The sequence below is a fragment of the Miniopterus natalensis genome, chromosome 1, assembly GCF_054644295.1.
Source record: "Miniopterus natalensis isolate mMinNat1 chromosome 1, mMinNat1.hap1, whole genome shotgun sequence".
NCBI lineage: Eukaryota > Metazoa > Chordata > Mammalia > Chiroptera > Miniopteridae > Miniopterus > Miniopterus natalensis.
Genome location: NC_142081.1, coordinates 125,876,647 through 125,895,874, shown reverse-complemented (window position 1 = coordinate 125,895,874; position 19,228 = coordinate 125,876,647). Strand labels below are relative to the sequence as shown.

The following is a 19,228-nucleotide window of genomic DNA, read 5'->3' as shown; positions in this document are numbered from 1 at the left end:
TCTCAGAGGGGAAGCGGGTGTCACCTGCCACCTTCCCGCCACAGCTCCAAGAAAGGTGACTCCACAACCCTCACAGAAATGTTTTCTTCTTCCCCGACTTCTACTTAATGTGCATTGTCCAGAACCCAACAAAGGCTCCTCTGCTCGACACACTAAGTGGTCCACACACCAGGCCCTCAAAGGTGGGCTTACTGGAATGTGCAGGAGAGGCAGGGTGGAGGGAGAACAGGGACAGGCCCACAGCTGCAGCAGGCTGAGCTCACAGCCCCAGCAAACCCAGTAGTTGTGGATGGGTTAGGGTGCAGCCCCCACACTGCAGACCATCAGGGGGCAACAGTCCAGCAGCATTCCTAGCCCCACCCCAAAATCCAGATCCCTGCCCAGTTGCAGCAGTGCTCACACCACCACAGACCAGTAGCAGCAGCAGAGACAAGTCTCCAGCCCCCTGGCCACAGCACAGTGCTGCCAGTGGCCAAGGGGAATGAGGCCGCAGCTCAGTGGGCTCACAAACTGGCTCCCCTCAACTGGCCACATCCCCCTGCCTGCCATGGTGGTGGTGCCCTGAGACCCAGGCAACCCGGATCCAGCACCAGCACCCACCACCCTGGTCAGCCTGCTGCCACCACTCCCATGTCCAAGGTTAAGCCTCCCACACCTTGAATCACCGCACCCCCCTCCCCAAGCTTAAGTAGCACAGTAAGAGAAAACAAATCCTGTGCTACCCCACCACCTGCTGGAAAACTAAAGACAGACCCCAAATTATCAACCTGCTGAATTGTGGAAACCAAATGTCCCTCAATAAGAAAAGTGTTCACTACTTCAAATGCACCAGCAGAGAAACAACCCATTAAACAGCATGGACCACCAAGGTAACACTAACAAAGAAAGAAAATGACAGTTCTCCAGAAAGAAACTCAAAATAACCGCTGGTTGTGATATAAATGAGAGAGAAATCAAAACAGCAGTCATGAAGAAACTCAACAAGACACAAGAAAACTCAAAAGGCAGTTCAATGAGCTCAGAAATAAAATTAGTGAACAGAAGGAGTACTTTACCAAAGAGAAGAAAACTATAAAAAGAACCAAACAAATTCTGGAGCTTAAAGAACTCCATAAAGGAGATGAAGAATGGATATATTAATAACCGTGATACACAATGAAGCCTAGTTGCTATTTCAAGACTCCCTATCATTGCCACCTTAGTCACCAGTCATTCAAGTGCTGGCAAGATATACAGACATAAGTGACCCTCATTTTAAAAATTCAAATATATCGGCAAACATACTGCTGCGAGAGATAGCTGAGATTTTGCTGCCTACGTTTTCTTCAAGGATTTTCATGGTTTCACAACTTAAGTCTTTTATCCATTTTGAGTTTATTCTTGTGTATGGTGTGAGTTGGTGGTCTAGCTTCTTTTTTTGCATGTCCCTGTCCAATTTTCCCAGCACCATTTATTGAAGAGACTGTCCATTGTATGCTCTTGCCTCCTTTGTCAGATATTAATTGAACATAAAGGCTTGGGTCAATTTCTGGATTCTCTGTTCTGTTCCACTGATCTATATGCCCATTTTTGTGCCAGTACCAGGCTGTTTTGATTACAGTGGCTTTGTAGTATAACTTGGTATCTGGTATTGTGATCACTCCAACTTTGTTCTTCTTTCTCAAGATTGCCTTGGCTATTTAGGGTCCTTTTGGGTTCCATATAAATTTTTGGAGTGTTTGTTCTAGATCTGTGAAATATGCCATTGGTATTTTAATAGGGATTGCATTAAATTTATGGATTGCTTTGGGTAGTATGGACATTTTAATGATGTTAATTCTGCCAATCCATGAACACAGTATATTCTTCCAGTTGTTTATATCTTTCTCTATCTCTTTCTCTTCTTTTTAATATATCTTTATTGATTTCAGAGAGAGGAAGGGAGAGGGAGAGAAAGAGGTAGAAACATCAATGATGAGAGAGTCATTGATCGACTGCCTCCCTCACACACCCTACTGGGGATTGAGCCCACAACCCAGGCATGTGCCCTGACTGGGAATCGAACTGAGATCTCCTGGATCATAGGTCAGTGCTCAAGTGCTGAGCCATGTCCAGCCAGGCCTCTATCTCTTTTTTTTAATCGTCCTACAGTTTTCTGAGTACAGGTCTTTTACCTCCTAGGTTGTTTATTCCGAAGTATCTTAAATTTTTTTTTTTTAAATATATCTTTATTGATTTTAGAGAGAGGAAAGGAGAAGGAGAGAGAGATAGAAACATCAGTGATGAGAGAGTCATTGATTGGCTGCCTAGCCTGGAACTGGGCATGTGCCCTGACCGGGAATCGAACCCTGATCGCCTGGATCCTAGGTCGATGCTCAACTGCTGAGCCACGCCCGGCCAGGCCGAAGTATCTTAAATATTTTGTTGCAATGGTAAATGGAATTGCTTTTTAAATTTCCCTTTCTGAGTTCACTATTGGTGTATAAAAATGCCTCACACTGAACCAGCGGAGCTCAGAGGTTGAGCATCGACCTATGATCCAGGAGATCACAGTTCGATTCCCAGTCAGGGCACATGCCGAGGTTGTGGGCTTGATTCCCAGTGGGGGGCATGCAGGAGGTAGCTTATCAGTGACTTTTGCATCATTGATGTTTCTATCTATCTCTCTCCTTCTACTCTTCCTCTCCCTGAAATCAATATATATATATGTTTAACATATATATATATTTAAAAGTGCCTCACACTGGTCAGAATGGCTATCATCAACAAATCATCAAATGACAAGTGTTGGTGAAGATGTGGAGAAAAGGGAATCTTAGTACACTCTTGCTAGAATGTAGACTGGTGCAGCCACTGTAGAAAACAGTATGGAGTTTCCTCAAAAAATTAAATATGGAACCGCCATTTGACCCAGTGATTCCACTTCTAGGAATATATCTTAAGGAAGCCAAAACACCAATCAGAAAGAATTTATACACCCCTATGTGCATAACAGCTGAATTTACAATAGCTAAGATCTGGAAACAGCCCAAGTGCCCATCAGCAGATGAGTGAATAAAAAAGCTGTGGGACATGTACACCATGGAATACTATGCAGCTGTCATAAAGGAAGGATCTCTTACCTTTTGAGATAGCTGGAGGGACCTAGAGAGTATTATGCAAAGTGAAATAAGCCAGTAAGAGAAAGATAAGTATCACATGATCTCACTTATATGTGGAATCTAATGAACAAAATAAACTGATAAACAAAACAGATCCAGAGACATAGAAGTATAGAACAGACTGATGAATTTCAGAGGGAGGTTGGGGGTCGGGTGGTGGGGAGAGGGGAGAGATTAATCGAAGAACTTATATGCATATATGCATAATCCATGGACACAGACAACAGGGTAGAGAAGGCCTGGGGTGGGTGGGCCGGAGGGGGCCGATGCTGGGTGGAGGGGATCAGTGGGGGGAAAAAAGGACATCTGCAATACTTTCAACAGTAAAGATAAATTTAAAAAGTAAATTAATTAAAAACTCATATATCTCCTTAATTTAACTATTTAGAAAATGTACAACTGCTCTGCAAGACATTTTATAAAAATTGAAATAATGCTGGAAGTAAAGTAGCAATTAAGAACATTTTCTCACATAAGAAGATGACAAAAAATGTTCACTTAAAAACAGAAATTAATCCTTTTAGTATTACAAGTTTATTTAATTCATAAAAAGGGTTCTTGAGGCAGGAGTCCCCAAGTTCTATTTTATAGTAGAATTTCTAGAGGGTACAAAACTATTATTAGCATTTTCAACAAAAAGTGTCTCCTAGACTGGCATCGTGCCAGGAGGGCTGTGTAAAGGTCTCTCCTGTTGCTTCTGCCTGAGAAGTTCATTTTTGACCTCTGTCATCTTCTCCTTAGTCCTGTGAAGATTGTAAACAACAAATGCTTAGTATTTTATTTTTCCCTAAGTGACCTGCATTTTTTTAAGTAGCCACAATAGTAAACGGAATTTCCCATTTTAACAATGAAAATGTGTTGGAGCAGGCCTTCTATATTCAAGTATAGGTTCTAAGTTGTTCTAGAGAAGCACTATGTTTCTAGGGAGTGGGGGGAGGGGGTTCCTCACTAACAAGTAATCCAAAGTAGGGAGGGGAGAGAAATGGCTGTGATGTGGGCCGCTTCTCAGGTGACACTTGCTGCCTCCTGGAAGGACTGTACCTACAAGATTCTGGAGGATGCCCTTGGGCATATCTAGTGAACCACTTGAGAGATTTTTAAAAAATAATCCCTCAAAGACACTATCAAGCATTTGCTTTCACCACCCTTGTACAATACACGCATTACCTTGGGGATTTTAAACATTTCCCATGGACGCATAATTTAGAGCAACAGCCTCTATGGGAACAAGACAGCCTCGCTGGGGATCAAAATGAACAAAAACAGCTCCAGAGGCATCAGCTCATAACACTGTTCCCAAGGCACTGGAGGGGAGCCGCCCTTTCTGTCCTCCCCACCCCCCCCTCAGGACTCCACCACATTCTTTTTAGCAACTTTGTCAATCATAGGGCCCTCCACCCCTGTTCATCTTTCCCCATTAACCTGCGTGCCTCTGAGCAGAAAAACTATAAAGGATAGTTTGTCTCGAGGCGCCCTCTAGTGATCATAACAAAGGTCACAATGAAGAAAGTAAATCTACCAAGCGCCAGAATGTGCCCAGCACTTAACCCTTTCAGTTTAAGTTATTTTCCAAAAATAGTTAAACTCGTTAATATTTCTATTTAGGGTAATGACAACAAGCCACTTTATAAAAATATCGCTGTCTAAATTATAAAGCTTCAAAAACAGCTTAAAGACTAGTAGATCATGTAGGTTAACTTAGGAAAATATTAAGGGGGGAAAAATAAAATGGGGAAGAGATGCAAACTGTCCTGGACAAACATTTGATAGACAAGTTCATTTACTAAGATAATTTTCTAAAATTATACTACTTAGTTAGCTTCCATTTCTACTAATCTCATGAACCTGGCTTGATAAAAATTATGCTTTAGAAACTAATTAATGAGGTAAATTTATTTTCTCTGATTTTGTGTTTCGACTTACTCGAGTAGTAGACTTGGCAGTGACTTTGCACATTGGTTTTCTCTCTGGTGAAGTTGGTCATATTTTTCCAATTTGGGAAGTTCAGATTCCAGATCTTCAATTATGGGTTCCAACTCCCTTCTTAATGAAACTTTACTATGTGGCTTTTGTTGAGGTAATGGATCCGTCTGAAGCAAATAAGAAGGATACATTTTTTTAAAAAGTATAATCTGAATAATTTTATTTGTTTCCTTTAATTTTGAGTCAGCGATTCACAGAGCAGCTTTAAACATGAAAGCAAGCTGGTTTAAAATATTATGTCAACTAAATTAAATCTAAATTATAAAAATAAAGTTAAATCTTCCTTTTTTATTTAAATTTTATATTGTTAACACTACTGTAGATGTCCCCCGTTTTCTGCCCCTTTGCCGCCTCTAACCAGCCCCCACCCCCACCTCCCTCCTTGGCCATCACCACACTGTTGTCTGTGTCCATGGTCTATGCATAGATGTTCTTTAGCTAATCCCTTCACCTTCCTTTCTCCAGGCCCTCCGAACCCCCTCCCCTCTGACATCTGTCAGTCTGGTCCATGTATCCATGCCTCTGGTTCTATTTTGCTTGTCAGTTTATTTTGTTCATTAGATCCCACATATTAGTAGTGTCATATGGTATTTGTCTTTCTCTGACTTGCTCATTTCACTTAGCATAAAATCTTTCTTTTATTAGTACTCATGCATTCTGGTAACTCAAAAAATAATAGAATCAATTGACATTTTTAAAAATTGAACAATGGAACTTAATAATAGTGCAATTTTTAAATCAAAATTTTTCTTCCTTTTCTTCCTTATAGTCTTGTTTAACATCAACTGGTCTTAAAAAGAAAATGATCCTCTAGTAAGAATCATTCTGAATGCTCAATTTAGTGATAATAATGATGGAAATTAAAATACTGAAATGAGAAACATGCCACCTTCCTTCCTGAAATCTACAGAACAAATTGCTATTAAGGGAAGTGGGGGAAACACATACAATGTCTATGTCCAAAGTGAAATTTGCACTGAAATGAAATAAAGCACATTAAAGATCAAGAAATTAACCTTTAACAACTGGGCTTGTTCTAATTTTTCGTTTAAATCCTGTGCTGTTCTCTTGCCAATCATCTGTTTATACTGTTCTATTTCTGACATCTTCATTTCCATTTGTTTTTCGAGCATTTTTGCTTTTTGTTTCCACTTCTCTTTTTTATCCTCTAGTTTTTCACATTTCTTTTGAATTGCTTTCACTGATGGTAATGCCTGTTGAAGTGTATTTTCTTCATCCACATGTGCACATGGTGAAGATGCAGGTTCCACTATTGCTATGAAATCATCATTCTGCGTGAATGAAATAATATAGTTTGGTTATGAAGCTGTGGACTGAGAATAGTCTTAATTCAACACCAGTTAATTGTGACATTTTGAAACGAATTCAGTTGCAGTAAAATGTTATCCGTACTGTTGTACAGTCTTAGAATGTGGAACCTTGGATTACTCAGAATCAAGACCAAAGTTAAAACAACCAGGAGTCACAAACATATATTTACTGTCGTCATATTTGCCACACAGAGTCTGCAGTTGATTTTATACTTTTTTTCTGTGACTGTTTCATGTCTTTCCTCCACAAAATGACTATGTGTCACCTCTTAGCAGAAAGTCTCTTACCTCTTCCCCCATCTTAACTCTTCATAATTTTTAAAGAAGTGCAGGGATATCATTTTGAGGTATTTAGGACTGAGTCAACAAATGCATCCCAAAATAAGACTTTCAAAATGAGACTCTAATTCATGAATCTTCTAAATATGGATTCTAACGCCATAAGTCTTGTATTGAACTACAAACGGTTGATGCTCATTTGAATTGCATTCCAAGAAAAAACGATCCCATGGGTTGCGGAGAAATCACATCTCTCACTGTAAAAGTTTAAGCGAGATGAGCCCTAAAAAAGTGGGGCTTAAATCAACAGTGAAATATTGAAATTCTTTGTTACTTCCCACAAAATAAGGGAGCAAACTCAACAGAAAGAACAGCACCGTCAACAACAAACCTGCTGGAATGTCAGTGATAAGGGTATGGGAGGAACAACTGCCTTAGAGATGATGATTGTTTGCTAAGACAAGGCGAGTGAGGCAGTTACTGAAACATGTCTACAACTCCTTTGCACTTCTCCATGAAGCAGTGCTGGCCTTAGTCACTGGTTTCTAGTGAATAGAATGTGGTGGACCTGCTGTGTGACTTCTATGTCTGGTGATACAGCTCCCACTGGTGGTCTCACTCTCTCTTGGGAAGTTCACCCTGAGAACCCGGCCACCCTGTTGTGAAGGATGAAGCAGCCCAGGCCGCGTAGTCAGTCCTCATCTTGGTGGCCAGCTGAGACTGCCCCAGCTAATGTCCCAGCCAAAAGCCTGCTGCCACTGACAAACAGGTGAATGAATAGCCTTTACATGAGTCTAGTTCCCAGCTTCAAGTCATCCCAGCTGATGGCAAGTGGAAAAGAAATGAGGTGGCCTCACTGCAGGTTTGCAAGCAAAGTAAATGCTGTTTTAAGACACAGGGGTTAGGGGTGGTTTATTAAGCACCAATAAATAACTGGCACAGATACGGATATTAAAAATGGAGTGCTGATGCACACATGTGGCGGAGTGCCTTTGAACAGGAGGTAGGTGGATCCAGAGATAATGTATAGAGGTGTGACAATGAAAACCAAAAGGGCCTCCAAGAAACAGTGAGTGGAAGCCTCATAGCCCTGAGGAGGCTGACAGCAAGCGCTTCTGGGCAAGTGAGCAAAATGACACTGAAACAAGGATGACGGGATTCTCCCTAGGAAGCCCTGAAAGTGAAATGCACTAGAAAGATGAGCTAAAGGAAGACTATTAAATGGCAAAGAACCAGAACTTACCGGGTTCAAATATCCATTTCCTATTTAGAGCTTCTCCCACATGTCCAATGGTCAAATAATGCTAAAATACACACATGGTTTCTGGGTAACATCAAATCCAGGGTGTTCCAGGAAAGCATGGTCTAAGGATGAAGCCAAGACTTATAAAACCCTTAAGACCTCAGAAAGACTCATGTGGTGCCTCAGATGCCTTTAAGGATTTCCAGAATGTGAGAGTTTTCAAGGCACTGTCCTACAACACCTCCAGGAAGCCCAAGGTGAAGAGCTTACCTTAAAACAATGTGTGAGGGTGGCTTTTCTAATGGTATGAACGCCAATAAAATTCACAGGAAACTCAAAGCTTCTAAGAGAATTGTAGTAGCAAAACCCCTGCTTGCTCACTTGGACTAAAGGAGAACAAGACAGTGCACAATAAAAAGAGGCCTGTGGGTCTTAGACCTTCTACAGGGAGGAGGCAGGCTGAGAAAAGAGCTGTAAGCACAGGTCATCTCTTGTGAAAAGGGCTCAGGGAGAAGAGCCAAGGGACACGGAGAAGCAGTCCATGGTTAGGACAAGTTTTCCTTTCCTCAGTGACGAAATAGAGAACTTTATGAAATCACTTTAAATGTCAGCAGTAAAACCAATGTAGTGTCCTTCAGCACCATTTACATACAATTTCCTTCTACCTTACCTCAAGCTTGTCTATAAGGGAAGGTAAGACCAACTCGTCTTTATGTCACACCACAATATTTCTCCATGAAGAACAAATAGGCTTTACATTTTTGAGATTTCAAATTGAGACATTTCCAAAGAGGAGAGGGTACAAGCCAGGTGTGAACCTTCTCCTCCCTGGGCAGTGAAACCTGCCGGCGAGTCTATGAATTATGAGCTAATCACATGAAGTAAATGCCAAGGCAGCAGGTCTGTTACAGGGTTTAATGGAAATGAAGCGAAGCGGGAGGCGCTGGGTTAGAGACTAAAGGTGGGAATGGACAGTAAAAGGAATGGGCGTTATCTTTGTGAGCCTACTTTCCCCTCCTGTCAGAGTCAGCAAACACAAGCTGGCCACAGGCTTTAGCAAGCAAAATATCTCCACAAAAGGAGCATTAAAAACATTCCACTGCACTGACTTTTTATTATTACATAAAACAGCTGGTAATAGGCAAGATGACTGCAAAAAAGCACTCATAAAATTTGATTTGGGCCTAGCAGAAGACAGACTTATCAATCAATGAATTAGAAGGGAGAATCCAAAAATTAATCCTCACATTATGGCCAAGTGCTTTTTGACAAGGGAGCCAAACAGTTAAATCAGACATGAATAGTCTTTTTTAACAAATTGTGCTGGGACAACTGGATATCCACATGCAAAAGAGTAAAATTAGATCTGTACCTCCTACCAAACATAAAAATTAACTCAAAATGTAAAAGCTAAAACTATAAAACTCTTAGAAGAAAAGATAGGTGTATATCTTCATGACAGGATTTGGGTATTTTTCTTAGATGTGAAACCAAAAGACAAAAATAGATTAACTGGACTTGGTCAAAATCCAAAACTTCTGTGCTTTAAAAGACACCATCAAGAAAGTGAAAAGGGCGCCCGGCCGGGCTTGGCTTAGTGGTTGAGCGTTGACCTAGGATCCAGGCGATCAGGGTTTGATTCCCAGTCAGGGCACATGCCCGGGTTGTGGGCTTTATCAAGGACTCTCTCATCATTGATGTTTCTCTCTCCCTTGTCTTTCCTCTCTCTGAAATCAATAAAGATATATTTAAAGAAAAAAAAAAAGAAAAGTAAGTGAAAAGGGGAGCTATTGAATGGAAGAAATATTTGAAAATCCTTTATCTAATAAGGGATTTGTATCTAGGATATATACAGAACTCTTACAATTCAATAATAAAAAAAAACAATCCAATTAAAACTGGGTGAAGGGATTGAAGAGACAGGTTTTCTAAGAAGATATACAGATGGATACTCAGCATGTGAAAAGATGGTGGCCATCACTAGTCATTAGAAAATTGCAAATCAAAACCACAATAAGATGCCACTTCACACCCACCAGGATGGCTACAGTCAAAAGACAGGCAATGGCAAATGTTGGCAAAAATGCAGAGAAACAGGAACCCTCATACATTGTGAATGAAAATGCAAAATGGTGCAGCCACTTTGGAGAAAAGTCTGGCAGTTTCTCAAAAATTAAATATATGATCCAGCAGTTCCATTTATAAATATATTCCCAAAGGAATGAAAACTTGGATATGAATGCTCATAGCAGCATTATTAACAAAACCAAAAAGTGGAAACAACCCTAAAGGTCCATCAGATGATGAACAGATAAAAAAATGTAGTTGCTCCATGCAATGAAATGTTATTCAGCAATAAACAGAAACACAGTACTGGTGACACATGTCGCAAAATAGATGTTCCTTGAAAACATCACGCTAAATATAAAGGGCAGTCACAAAGGACCACATATTGTGTGATTCCACTGATACAAAATGTGCAGAATAGACAAAACTGGGGAGACGGAGCGGACAGTAGTGGTTCCTAGGGCTAGGAAGGGTGCGGAAGTGGAAACGGGCACAGGGTGGTTGCTAAAGGGCACAGGGTTACTTTTTACGGTGATGCAAATGTTCTAAAATGGATTGTGATGATGACTGTGTAACTCTTGGAATACAGAAAAAGCCACTGAATTGTACACTTTAAATGAGTGAACTGCGTGGTATGTTCATTATATCTCAATAAAGTCATTGCCAAAAGAGATTTTAATTTGGTGCTGGTGCCTGGGGTCCAGTAATGGTATGCTTCTTGCCAGGGTTCAAGGCACAGGAGAATTAACAGTATGCCCTCTTTATAGAAAAGTGATAAAGAAAAAAGGCTGTCTTGTTCACTGATACCAAGTCTATACAATTAATAGAAAAATCTGTATTTCACTGCTCAAAGAATTGAATGATATGTATTTCCCCAAGGTAGGTGATTTTGGGGTCCCAAACCTGATTTACAATTACCTTCTGTTTTAACATATTAGTCTGAATTTCCATTTCAGTTAGACTTTGTTCTAAATCTTCAGGAAAACTAAGCTCTTCGTTTTCATGTTCATTTAAGTTCCTGTGTGTAATGTTTAAGATTTCCTTAAATCTGCAGAAACGTACAAAATGAGTAAGTCCAATTCTTTAAGAGTAAATATTTGATAAGTATTTGAACAGATACTATGTTCTAGCATATAAAATAAATAAATCTATAAATTCTGACCCTCTTATTTGTTCCAATCTAATATTGTTTGAAAGCATACTATCTAAATTATAAATGTAAGGTGAAAAAAACTCATGACATATGTGATACAGAGTTACTATTGAAACTATGCAGAGTTCTTATAAATAAGTTATTATTAATATTCATTTTAGTATGTCAATATAAAACATTAACCTATTATTAAATATCAACTATAAACCAGAGATCAGTACCCCAAGTGAAGAAGAAAAGCATAAGTGAATGTTCTGAAGAGACACAAAAATACCTTTTGGTACCTCTTGACGACAGTCTGCAAGAAGAAAGGCACCAACAAAAACATCAAGGGGCTCATTCGAAACAGAAGGAGAAGCAGGAGAGAAAAATCTTTGAGGTCGGAATTGAAGGCAGAATTAGAAAGGGGCCGGGCTTTAGAAGAAGGGAAGTCCGAGAGAGCACGTGGAGCAGTCTCTTCAAGGCAGTTTTAAGAAGATATCTTTGCTAGCACAACATTAACAAAATGAAAGGGATACAAAGCAGTGTAGAGAAGGATAGTGAAATGAGAGGAAAACACTGGTGAGGATCAGAGAACAAACTTAAGTGCTCGGCAAATAAACAGAAAGGAAGCCATGTGGGGACTCCCAGACATTGGGGAAAATCCCTTTATTTTTTTACTAGTGGTAAAAACACGATTATACAACTTCTTTAAGTCATACAGACATTTTTGTATGTGTGGTATATTTTATAACTAACAAAGGAAAAAGAAACATAAGCCAAATCAAGAGAATTTTTGATGTTGTTAAACAATGACACAGGGAGGCTTTTAGATATTAAACTACTTGAATGCTGAAGGGAAGCACACTCACTACTGAAAGTAGGAAAGGTCACCAGAGAGCAAAGACATCTTGCAGAAGTAAAAATTCAAGGTAGACATGAAAAGTGCAGTCGACAGGATATGCAAAATGCATCCTCATTATTGTTTTAGGGATCACTAAAGAGTAGGTATAGCCTGGCTGGGCGTGGCTCAGTGGTTGAGCATCGACCTAGGATCCAGGAGATCGGGGTTCGATTCCCAGTCGGGGCACATGCCCGGGTTGCGGGCTTGATCCCCAGTCAGGGGCGTGCAGGAGGCAGCGGGTCAATGACTCTCTCATCATTGATGTTTCTATCTCTCTCTCTCCCTCTCCCTTCCTCTCTTTGAAATCAATAAAGATGTATTTAAAGAAAAAAGAAGTATAGTATTTTGGGCCTCAAAGCAGTTTCAGATAGTGCTGTGAGTTTCTGAAGTAAATTTTTAAATAGGATAATTTGTTTAATTATGAAAATTACAGATAGGAAATAAATTTGGATTTTGGTTTTAATAAAGTAAATGACAGTTACATCTTAATTGAAGGTGGAAACGGTCTGAAATATTAAAACCTTACCTAGTGAGCTCTTTCTCCAGTTCCCCTGTCTTCTTTAATACTTCACGCAGGCAAGACTGCAGGGGGGATTTTAACTCAGCCCATTTCCTTATGTGTTTCTTTTCATGCTGAATCTGTAAAAAACACTTTTAAAGAGAATTATTTTTAAAAATCTAAACACTCACTCCTCTTTCTTAAAAATATGATTTCTCATGAGTTCATACATAATATGCATAGACAGGTTTATAAAACGTACTAGACAGGTTTATAAAATCTAGTTTATAAACCTGGTGCTCATAAGGACAGATTTGAAAAAAATGACCTCTTACAGCAGCTTAAATTGACTTTACAGTTTCACCACTTTTTGTCTGGAATTTAAATTGCCAAAATTTGTTAAAACAGAGGTTTTGACATATAAAATACTAAGTGTTAAAAAAAAAACACAACTTTAAGAGAATGGCTATATTGACATTTTAGTTTCTAAAGCTGTCCTAGAAACATTTTCATTAATAATTCAACATATTCCAGGTTTTATTAAATCGAATCTTACTAAGATAATCTTTGAAAAACTCCCAAGCAAATATGACTTTGGATGACATGCTCTCGTTCTCTGTAAGCTTCTTCCGTAAGTTTCAATCTCTCCTTTTCTGTTAAACACTATTCTCTTTAAACAAAGTTTGTCTTCTCTGTATTGTATAAAATCATAACTTTTACTTGATCCTTGTAGCTTTTTCCATCATCCTGCTCCCCACTTCCACTCAACACTAGCATTCTTTAATGCAGGCTCACCCCCAGGCTCCTGCTCTCCCCACTCCTCTCCTTTGACAGGAGAATCCACTCCAGCCCTGTAACTGCCCCAAGCACTTCCTGAGGGTCCTTTAGGCCCTGTGCTGCTTTACTTCCCACAGCTACTGGGAACAAGGACCACACCCCCACCCTCTGGGCCTCCAACCCCAATTCATTTCTACATGATGGACAGTCCTCGACTCTTTCTATTCCTTTTTAAATTATTTTTACTCTTTATTTATTTTTTGTTTGTTTGGAACAAAGTGGTAGCATGTTTATTTGTCTTCACCCTGTTGAAAGCCATGAGCTAGAGCTACACTGAAGTTGAGGGGAGATATAACAAGTTTAAGAAACTTAATACCTGGTTTTATAATTTAATGGTCTTTGTTTATAGCAGCACATTAAGCTAAAGATATGGGCTAGAGACTGTATACTTAGCACATGAAAATAAGTATATAATCAATACAACAGAAATTATGAGGAATTCCTAAGAGACAGAAAGCTGACAGGCTCAAAGCTGATAGGCTCGAATCACAGACACATGCACAAGAGGAGTGCTCTGAAGGAGGAACTGGGGGAGCTCAGTCAAGCAGCAGACAGAGACAGTGCTCACCTAAGACAATCTGTTTTTATTTAACCTTTTTTATGGAAAATTTCTAACACAAACAAAAGAAGATAGAATATTATATTTACCCTCCATAGGTTCATCACCCAGCTTCACACTTTTCTTTTTTATTACTTTTTATTCTTTTTCTACCTCACTTCTTTTTCTTTCTTTCCATCACCATGTATCCCCTCTATGCCCCCTTCCACCTCCCCCCAATCCCCTCACAGCCCTGCAATCACCACCCTGTTGTCCATATCCATGAGTTCTCTCTAGCTTTTTTCTTTTTCGATCCATCCCTACACACACACACACACACACACACCCCTCAACACCAAAAACACCTTCAGCAGACAAGTACCATATGATTTCACTCATAGCTGGAATTTAATGAACTGAACTAGCAAGCAAAACAGAGACAGACTTATAGGTAGAGAGCAGTCTATTCCTTTCCTAAAATTCAGAGTTCCTTAAATCTCAACACTTCAGACCAGATTCCCTCATCAACATTTCCAGCCCTGACCCCTTTGCTGAGCTCATCTGTCCTTCTCTTTCTCCCTTCGAGTTCCTCATAGACAATATCCTCAACCACACACTCATAAACCATGATGTGATATGGGTCACCTATGTAGATGCTAATCTTGTACGTTTTATGTTGATTCTTATTGGTGTTACTTTGAGTGTGCTAGAGTTCTGTTCTGATCTTGGGGGCACCTTCGTTAACCAGCATTCTCTGTCTTGTTTTTTCTCTTATAATGCAAATGTTTTTCACGAGCATCAGGTTATCAATTATTTGCCTTTAAAAAATAATAATAATTTCCTATTCCATAGAGACCTGACCTAGGGAAGTCTTCTGACGTGCCTTTCACATGCATACTCAACTATATTGTTTGAAGGCTTGAGAAAGCTAGGGCTATCTTCTTGCCAATTCAGACTCTTCAGCTCAACACTGTTGATCAAATATCTGGGTTTGAATCCCAAGTCCATCGGTGATATAAAGTATTTATTTTTATTCTAACGATAGTTAAACTCAAATATTTCCAATTTATATGACTATGTCATATAATATCATACACTCATATCATATAATATACATCATGGGGAAATTTATACTTATAAAGACAAGATTATCTTTCATGAGAAAAATTCAAACAATGTAAAATTAACGGCTAAATTCTCCTGTACAGCAGAGATGACAAGTGCTTAAAAGAATGAGGTCAATGAGAGTTCAAACAGTCAGAGATCACTTCATGGAGAAGGAGAGATTGGGAGCCGGGTCCAGATAGATGTAGGAATAGGCAAGAGGAACAGAAACTGAAAAGTCAGAATGGACAGCATGAGTAATAGCAGAAAGATGCTGAAACCAGCCCAGTTATCTCAGAGGATAAAATCCAATGGCAAGGAAATAAAAACATATGTTCACACAATGACTTGTACACTAATCTTCATAGTAGAATTATTAACAGCCAAAAAGTGAAAACAACACAAAGTGCCATCAACCGATGAATGGATAAATGGTTGAGCCACACAATGAAGTATTGTTCAGCAATAAAAAGAAATAAAATATTGACATGTGCTATAATGTGGGTGAACCTTTAAAACATTACATTAAGTGAAAGAAGCCCATCACAAAGGATTGCAACTTGTGCTTGCATATATATGAAATATCCAGAATAGACAAATCAACAGAGAAAAAGTAGACTGGTGGTAGCCTGGTGCAGGGCGAGATGAGAAGCTGGTAGTGACAGCTAAGAGATGTGGAGTTTGTTTTTGGAGTGATAAAAAATATTCTATAATTGATTGAGATGACAGATGCACAACTCTCTGAATATGTTTACAAATATTGATTTGTACCATTTACATGGGCAAATTATATGATATGTAAATTATATCAATACAGCTTTTGTCAAAAAAAATCCAATGGTTGATCTAGATTTAATTTTCTTAATTGTCTGACTATTTCCATGCTTTCATAATATTCTGAGAGGAAATGAAGGATATGCTTACTTCAACCAGTTTGTATAATGACCTTCCCGTACAAGTTATTTCAAAATCTGTAAAATAAATACAGATTCTATATCTATTCACCAAAATGAAGGTAAGAACTAAAACAAATTTCTGGAACATTCCATTAAGCATTAGCCTTTGATTTTATCTGGCTGCCTCATCATGATAATGGAGATATCACTAAAAATATTGTTTAGTAAAAATAAAAAAAAACACCCAAAAAACCTCTTGACTTCTATGAAGAACACTGCATAATTCTCAACTTTCCTAAGGGTGAATATTATAAGGAAAAACATAAAACACAAATGGCAGGATAAAAGCCAGGGTTTAAGAAATAAGTGCACTATAAAGATAATAAAATTATAATAAATTAATTACAATAAAAATAGAAAAGAAAGCTGACCAGGAAAAGTAGTACCCTGAAACATTTTATATTGTTTAATGAGCTATAAATGAACTGATGACATGTTAAATTTCATACATACTTGACTTCTGCTTTCATCTAATTCTTTCTTTAACTTCTTTTTCTCGTCTTCTAAATTCATACAATAGGGTGATTTAACCTTCTGGGAAGCCTCTAACATAGATAGTTTTTTTTTGGTATCAGCCAGGTCTTGTTGAAGTTGTCTCACAACTGCCTAGTAAGATATTTTCATTACTGGTTTTAGAAATCACATTTTAATTAAATTATGTTAATAATTATAACTTCACATACAGGATAGGGCTAAAGGTTACAGCTGTGAGTACATGAAACACAGTTAACTTTTGTATTGTTATTTACTAATTACTGCATTACTCTCCATATGAACAACTGTAAACCTACTTTTGCCCCACCCTGGATGTACTTAGAGTCACATATTGTTAACATAATATGTAACTGGGAAAATATCACCACATACATCAATTCACCTTCTTAATCACCACGTACATCAATTCACCTTCATAATGGACAGATTCCTGTTTGCTTAATCAGGTTAAAGACACAGAAATGTAATCCTCCTGCCTAATCTATATTAGGTTACTTAGACAGCTGATTCAGCCCCTTTCTCAAGCCCCAACCCTCTTCATGAATCTCAAAGCTTTACAATCTACTGACGTCCCAAAGAGAAACGGGCATGTAAGTGGATCAAGTGGTAGTAAGTTCAACATTGTGGAACATTTTTCTCTTTTTATTTTATTTTTTTAACCAGAGGCTTCAATGAACTTCAGAGTTCCTCACACATTCAATCCCTTGCTCAAATCCTTCCAGTAGATTCCTATCATAATAGAAAGTGAAGTCATTCCAGCGGTCTTCGAGGCCCTAGGTAACCTGGCCTTGCCCTCTCTCCCTGCTACACATAAATCCTGCCACCCGGCACTAGTCTGAAATGGAGATCCAATGCCAAATTAAGAAATCACAGACAGTTACAATTCTCTCTGTATTGGACAAACATCTCCAAATGATAGTAATTAGGCCTTGACATGAGAAACACGATCCAATCAATTGTAAAAATATTCAAAGAAAATTGTAAATAGTAGTGGAAAGATTTAATCAATTACAAATTTATTAAAACTCATCACATTTGTCCCAAATTATGATTTAATGAAAAGTAGATGCCTTTAAAAGAGCTGAGGGGTCTCATGAATATATTACTTCAGACTGAAATATTTCCAAATTTAATTCAAATTCAAAATAACATTATACCAACTAAAATGTATAAGAAGCCACTGAAGGAAAGATACTATGAGATACAGCATCTGCACTTCAGTTCATCTGGAAAATCTGAAATTAAGTGTCAAGATAATCCACTTAATTGAATCTTAATTTCAAAATACTCATTTTAGGTATGAGCATTTCCATTTATCTGCTTCCTAAAGGTATTAAGATGTGGTGACAGAAAGATTAAAATTATTATTGTATCAGTATAAGACTAAATTTTAATATCAATCTATATCTATTAACAATCTATGGCTTAACCTCTTAAAATTTCATAGGCAACACAAAGTCTTGACTCAAAACAAAGCACCTCTCAGACCTAATGTTCAGTTGCTGGATACAATGTCTTTTAAGCTGACAGAGCAAACACATTTATAATCTATATACTTTTAATACTCAACTAGATTCACATTGAACCATCATCAAATATTACTCTGAATTTTCTTTTAGGAAATTGGAAAAATATTTATCTGTATGGATACTTACAACTTTTTCTGCGTTATTTTCATACTTATATATTCTTTCTTTTAAATGATGCCATTCATTGGTTAACTCATTTATGTCATGTTCAGCTGGAAATATTTTTCTTACCTCCTGAAGCGGATCTAGGATAGTAACAACTGTCTTTTTGTTACTGTCAGCTTTGCTGTGAGCATCATCCAGCTGCTGCCGAAGCAACATATTTTCACTTTGTAGTTGACATAACTTCTCCCTTAAGGATTCCTGCTCTGCAATGTGTTTATTCACTTTACATTGTTCACTTTGATACACGTGTTCAATTTCCGTCTTTCCGCCCTTTGTTTTGCTTAGGTCTCTTTCTGCGCCTTCTAAAACAAAGGTCCTTTCTCTGGGAGCATCTCTTGTGTGATGAAGCCCAATTTCTAGGCTACTGAGCTTACTTTCAGCTTTAGAAAGTTGTTGGGAAAGAATCTCATTCCTTTCCTTAAGGTCAGACATGTCCAAATTCATTTTTTCCTGGAAAGAAAACCATTCATCTCTTATTCTCTGGCAACCAAGTTGTAGGTCTTTCTTTGATGTTGGACATTGTTCACAATCCTGTAGAGCAGTAGCCAGTCTAGGTCGGCATGATTCAACTTCTGCTTCCAGTCTTTCTCTGTTTTGTTTTTCATTCTCCAGTTTAGAGTTGAGCATTGCATTCTGAGCTCTCAGAGCAGCAAGCTGTCCATTATACTGAAATGTTGTTTTTCTTAGTGTTTTCTTATTCAGTTTTATTGTCTTCTGAAGATGGTCATTCTTTTCTTTGGCAATTGCAATGTCCTTCAAATATTTCTTTTCCATTTCTCGGCTCTGATTTTTTACTGCATCTACTTCCATTCTGAGTACAGCAATTTCATCCTGAAACTTATGCATTTCAGGCAACAGGCTTTCTTCTTTTTCATACCTATGAGAAACCTAAGTAAAACAAAGCAGACTTGTAGCTAACACTCATTGAAATGACATATCATGATAGCCTCTGAAATTAAAGAATAACCTATATGTTTATATAAAATAAGGCTGCAATAAGTGGATATCCCTCTGGAAAAAAATAGA

General features: G+C 38.3%; 1 protein-coding gene across 2 annotated transcripts; it reads right to left on the bottom strand.

The window, feature by feature from the left end:
- Positions 1–3,651: 3,651 nt before the first annotated feature.
- Positions 3,652–19,085, bottom strand: LOC148094389 (ankyrin repeat domain-containing protein 26-like). Of its 2 annotated transcripts, XM_087815908.1 has the most exons (6): positions 18,269–19,085; positions 16,467–16,619; positions 12,606–12,730; positions 6,140–6,415; positions 5,064–5,230; positions 3,652–3,883 (listed from the first exon to the last, which is right to left on the bottom strand). In XM_087815908.1, exons 1-4 carry the CDS (start codon positions 19,046–19,048, stop codon positions 6,400–6,402), a joined length of 1,074 nt encoding a protein of 357 aa, XP_087672034.1. In that variant the 5' UTR covers positions 19,049–19,085; the 3' UTR covers positions 3,652–3,883; positions 5,064–5,230; positions 6,140–6,399. The 2 variants fall into 2 exon arrangements, with proteins under 2 accessions (XP_087672034.1, XP_087672038.1); XM_087815912.1 differs by lacking the exon at positions 16,467–16,619.
- Between the last annotated feature and the right edge of the window lie 143 nt (positions 19,086–19,228).

Excerpts from the sequence above, each read along its gene's own strand:
- LOC148094389 (XM_087815908.1), bottom strand. The coding sequence starts at position 19,048 with ATGCATAAGTTTCAGGATGAAATTGCTGTACTCAGAATGGAAGTAGAT. Across the intron at positions 16,620-18,268 it reads TCCTAGATCCGCTTCAGGAG|GCAGTTGTGAGACAACTTCA; the intron begins GTAAGAAAAATA and ends ATATCTTACTAG. Across the intron at positions 12,731-16,466 it reads TAGATGAAAGCAGAAGTCAA|TGTTTTTTACAGATTCAGCA; the intron begins GTATGTATGAAA and ends TCTCTTTAAAAG.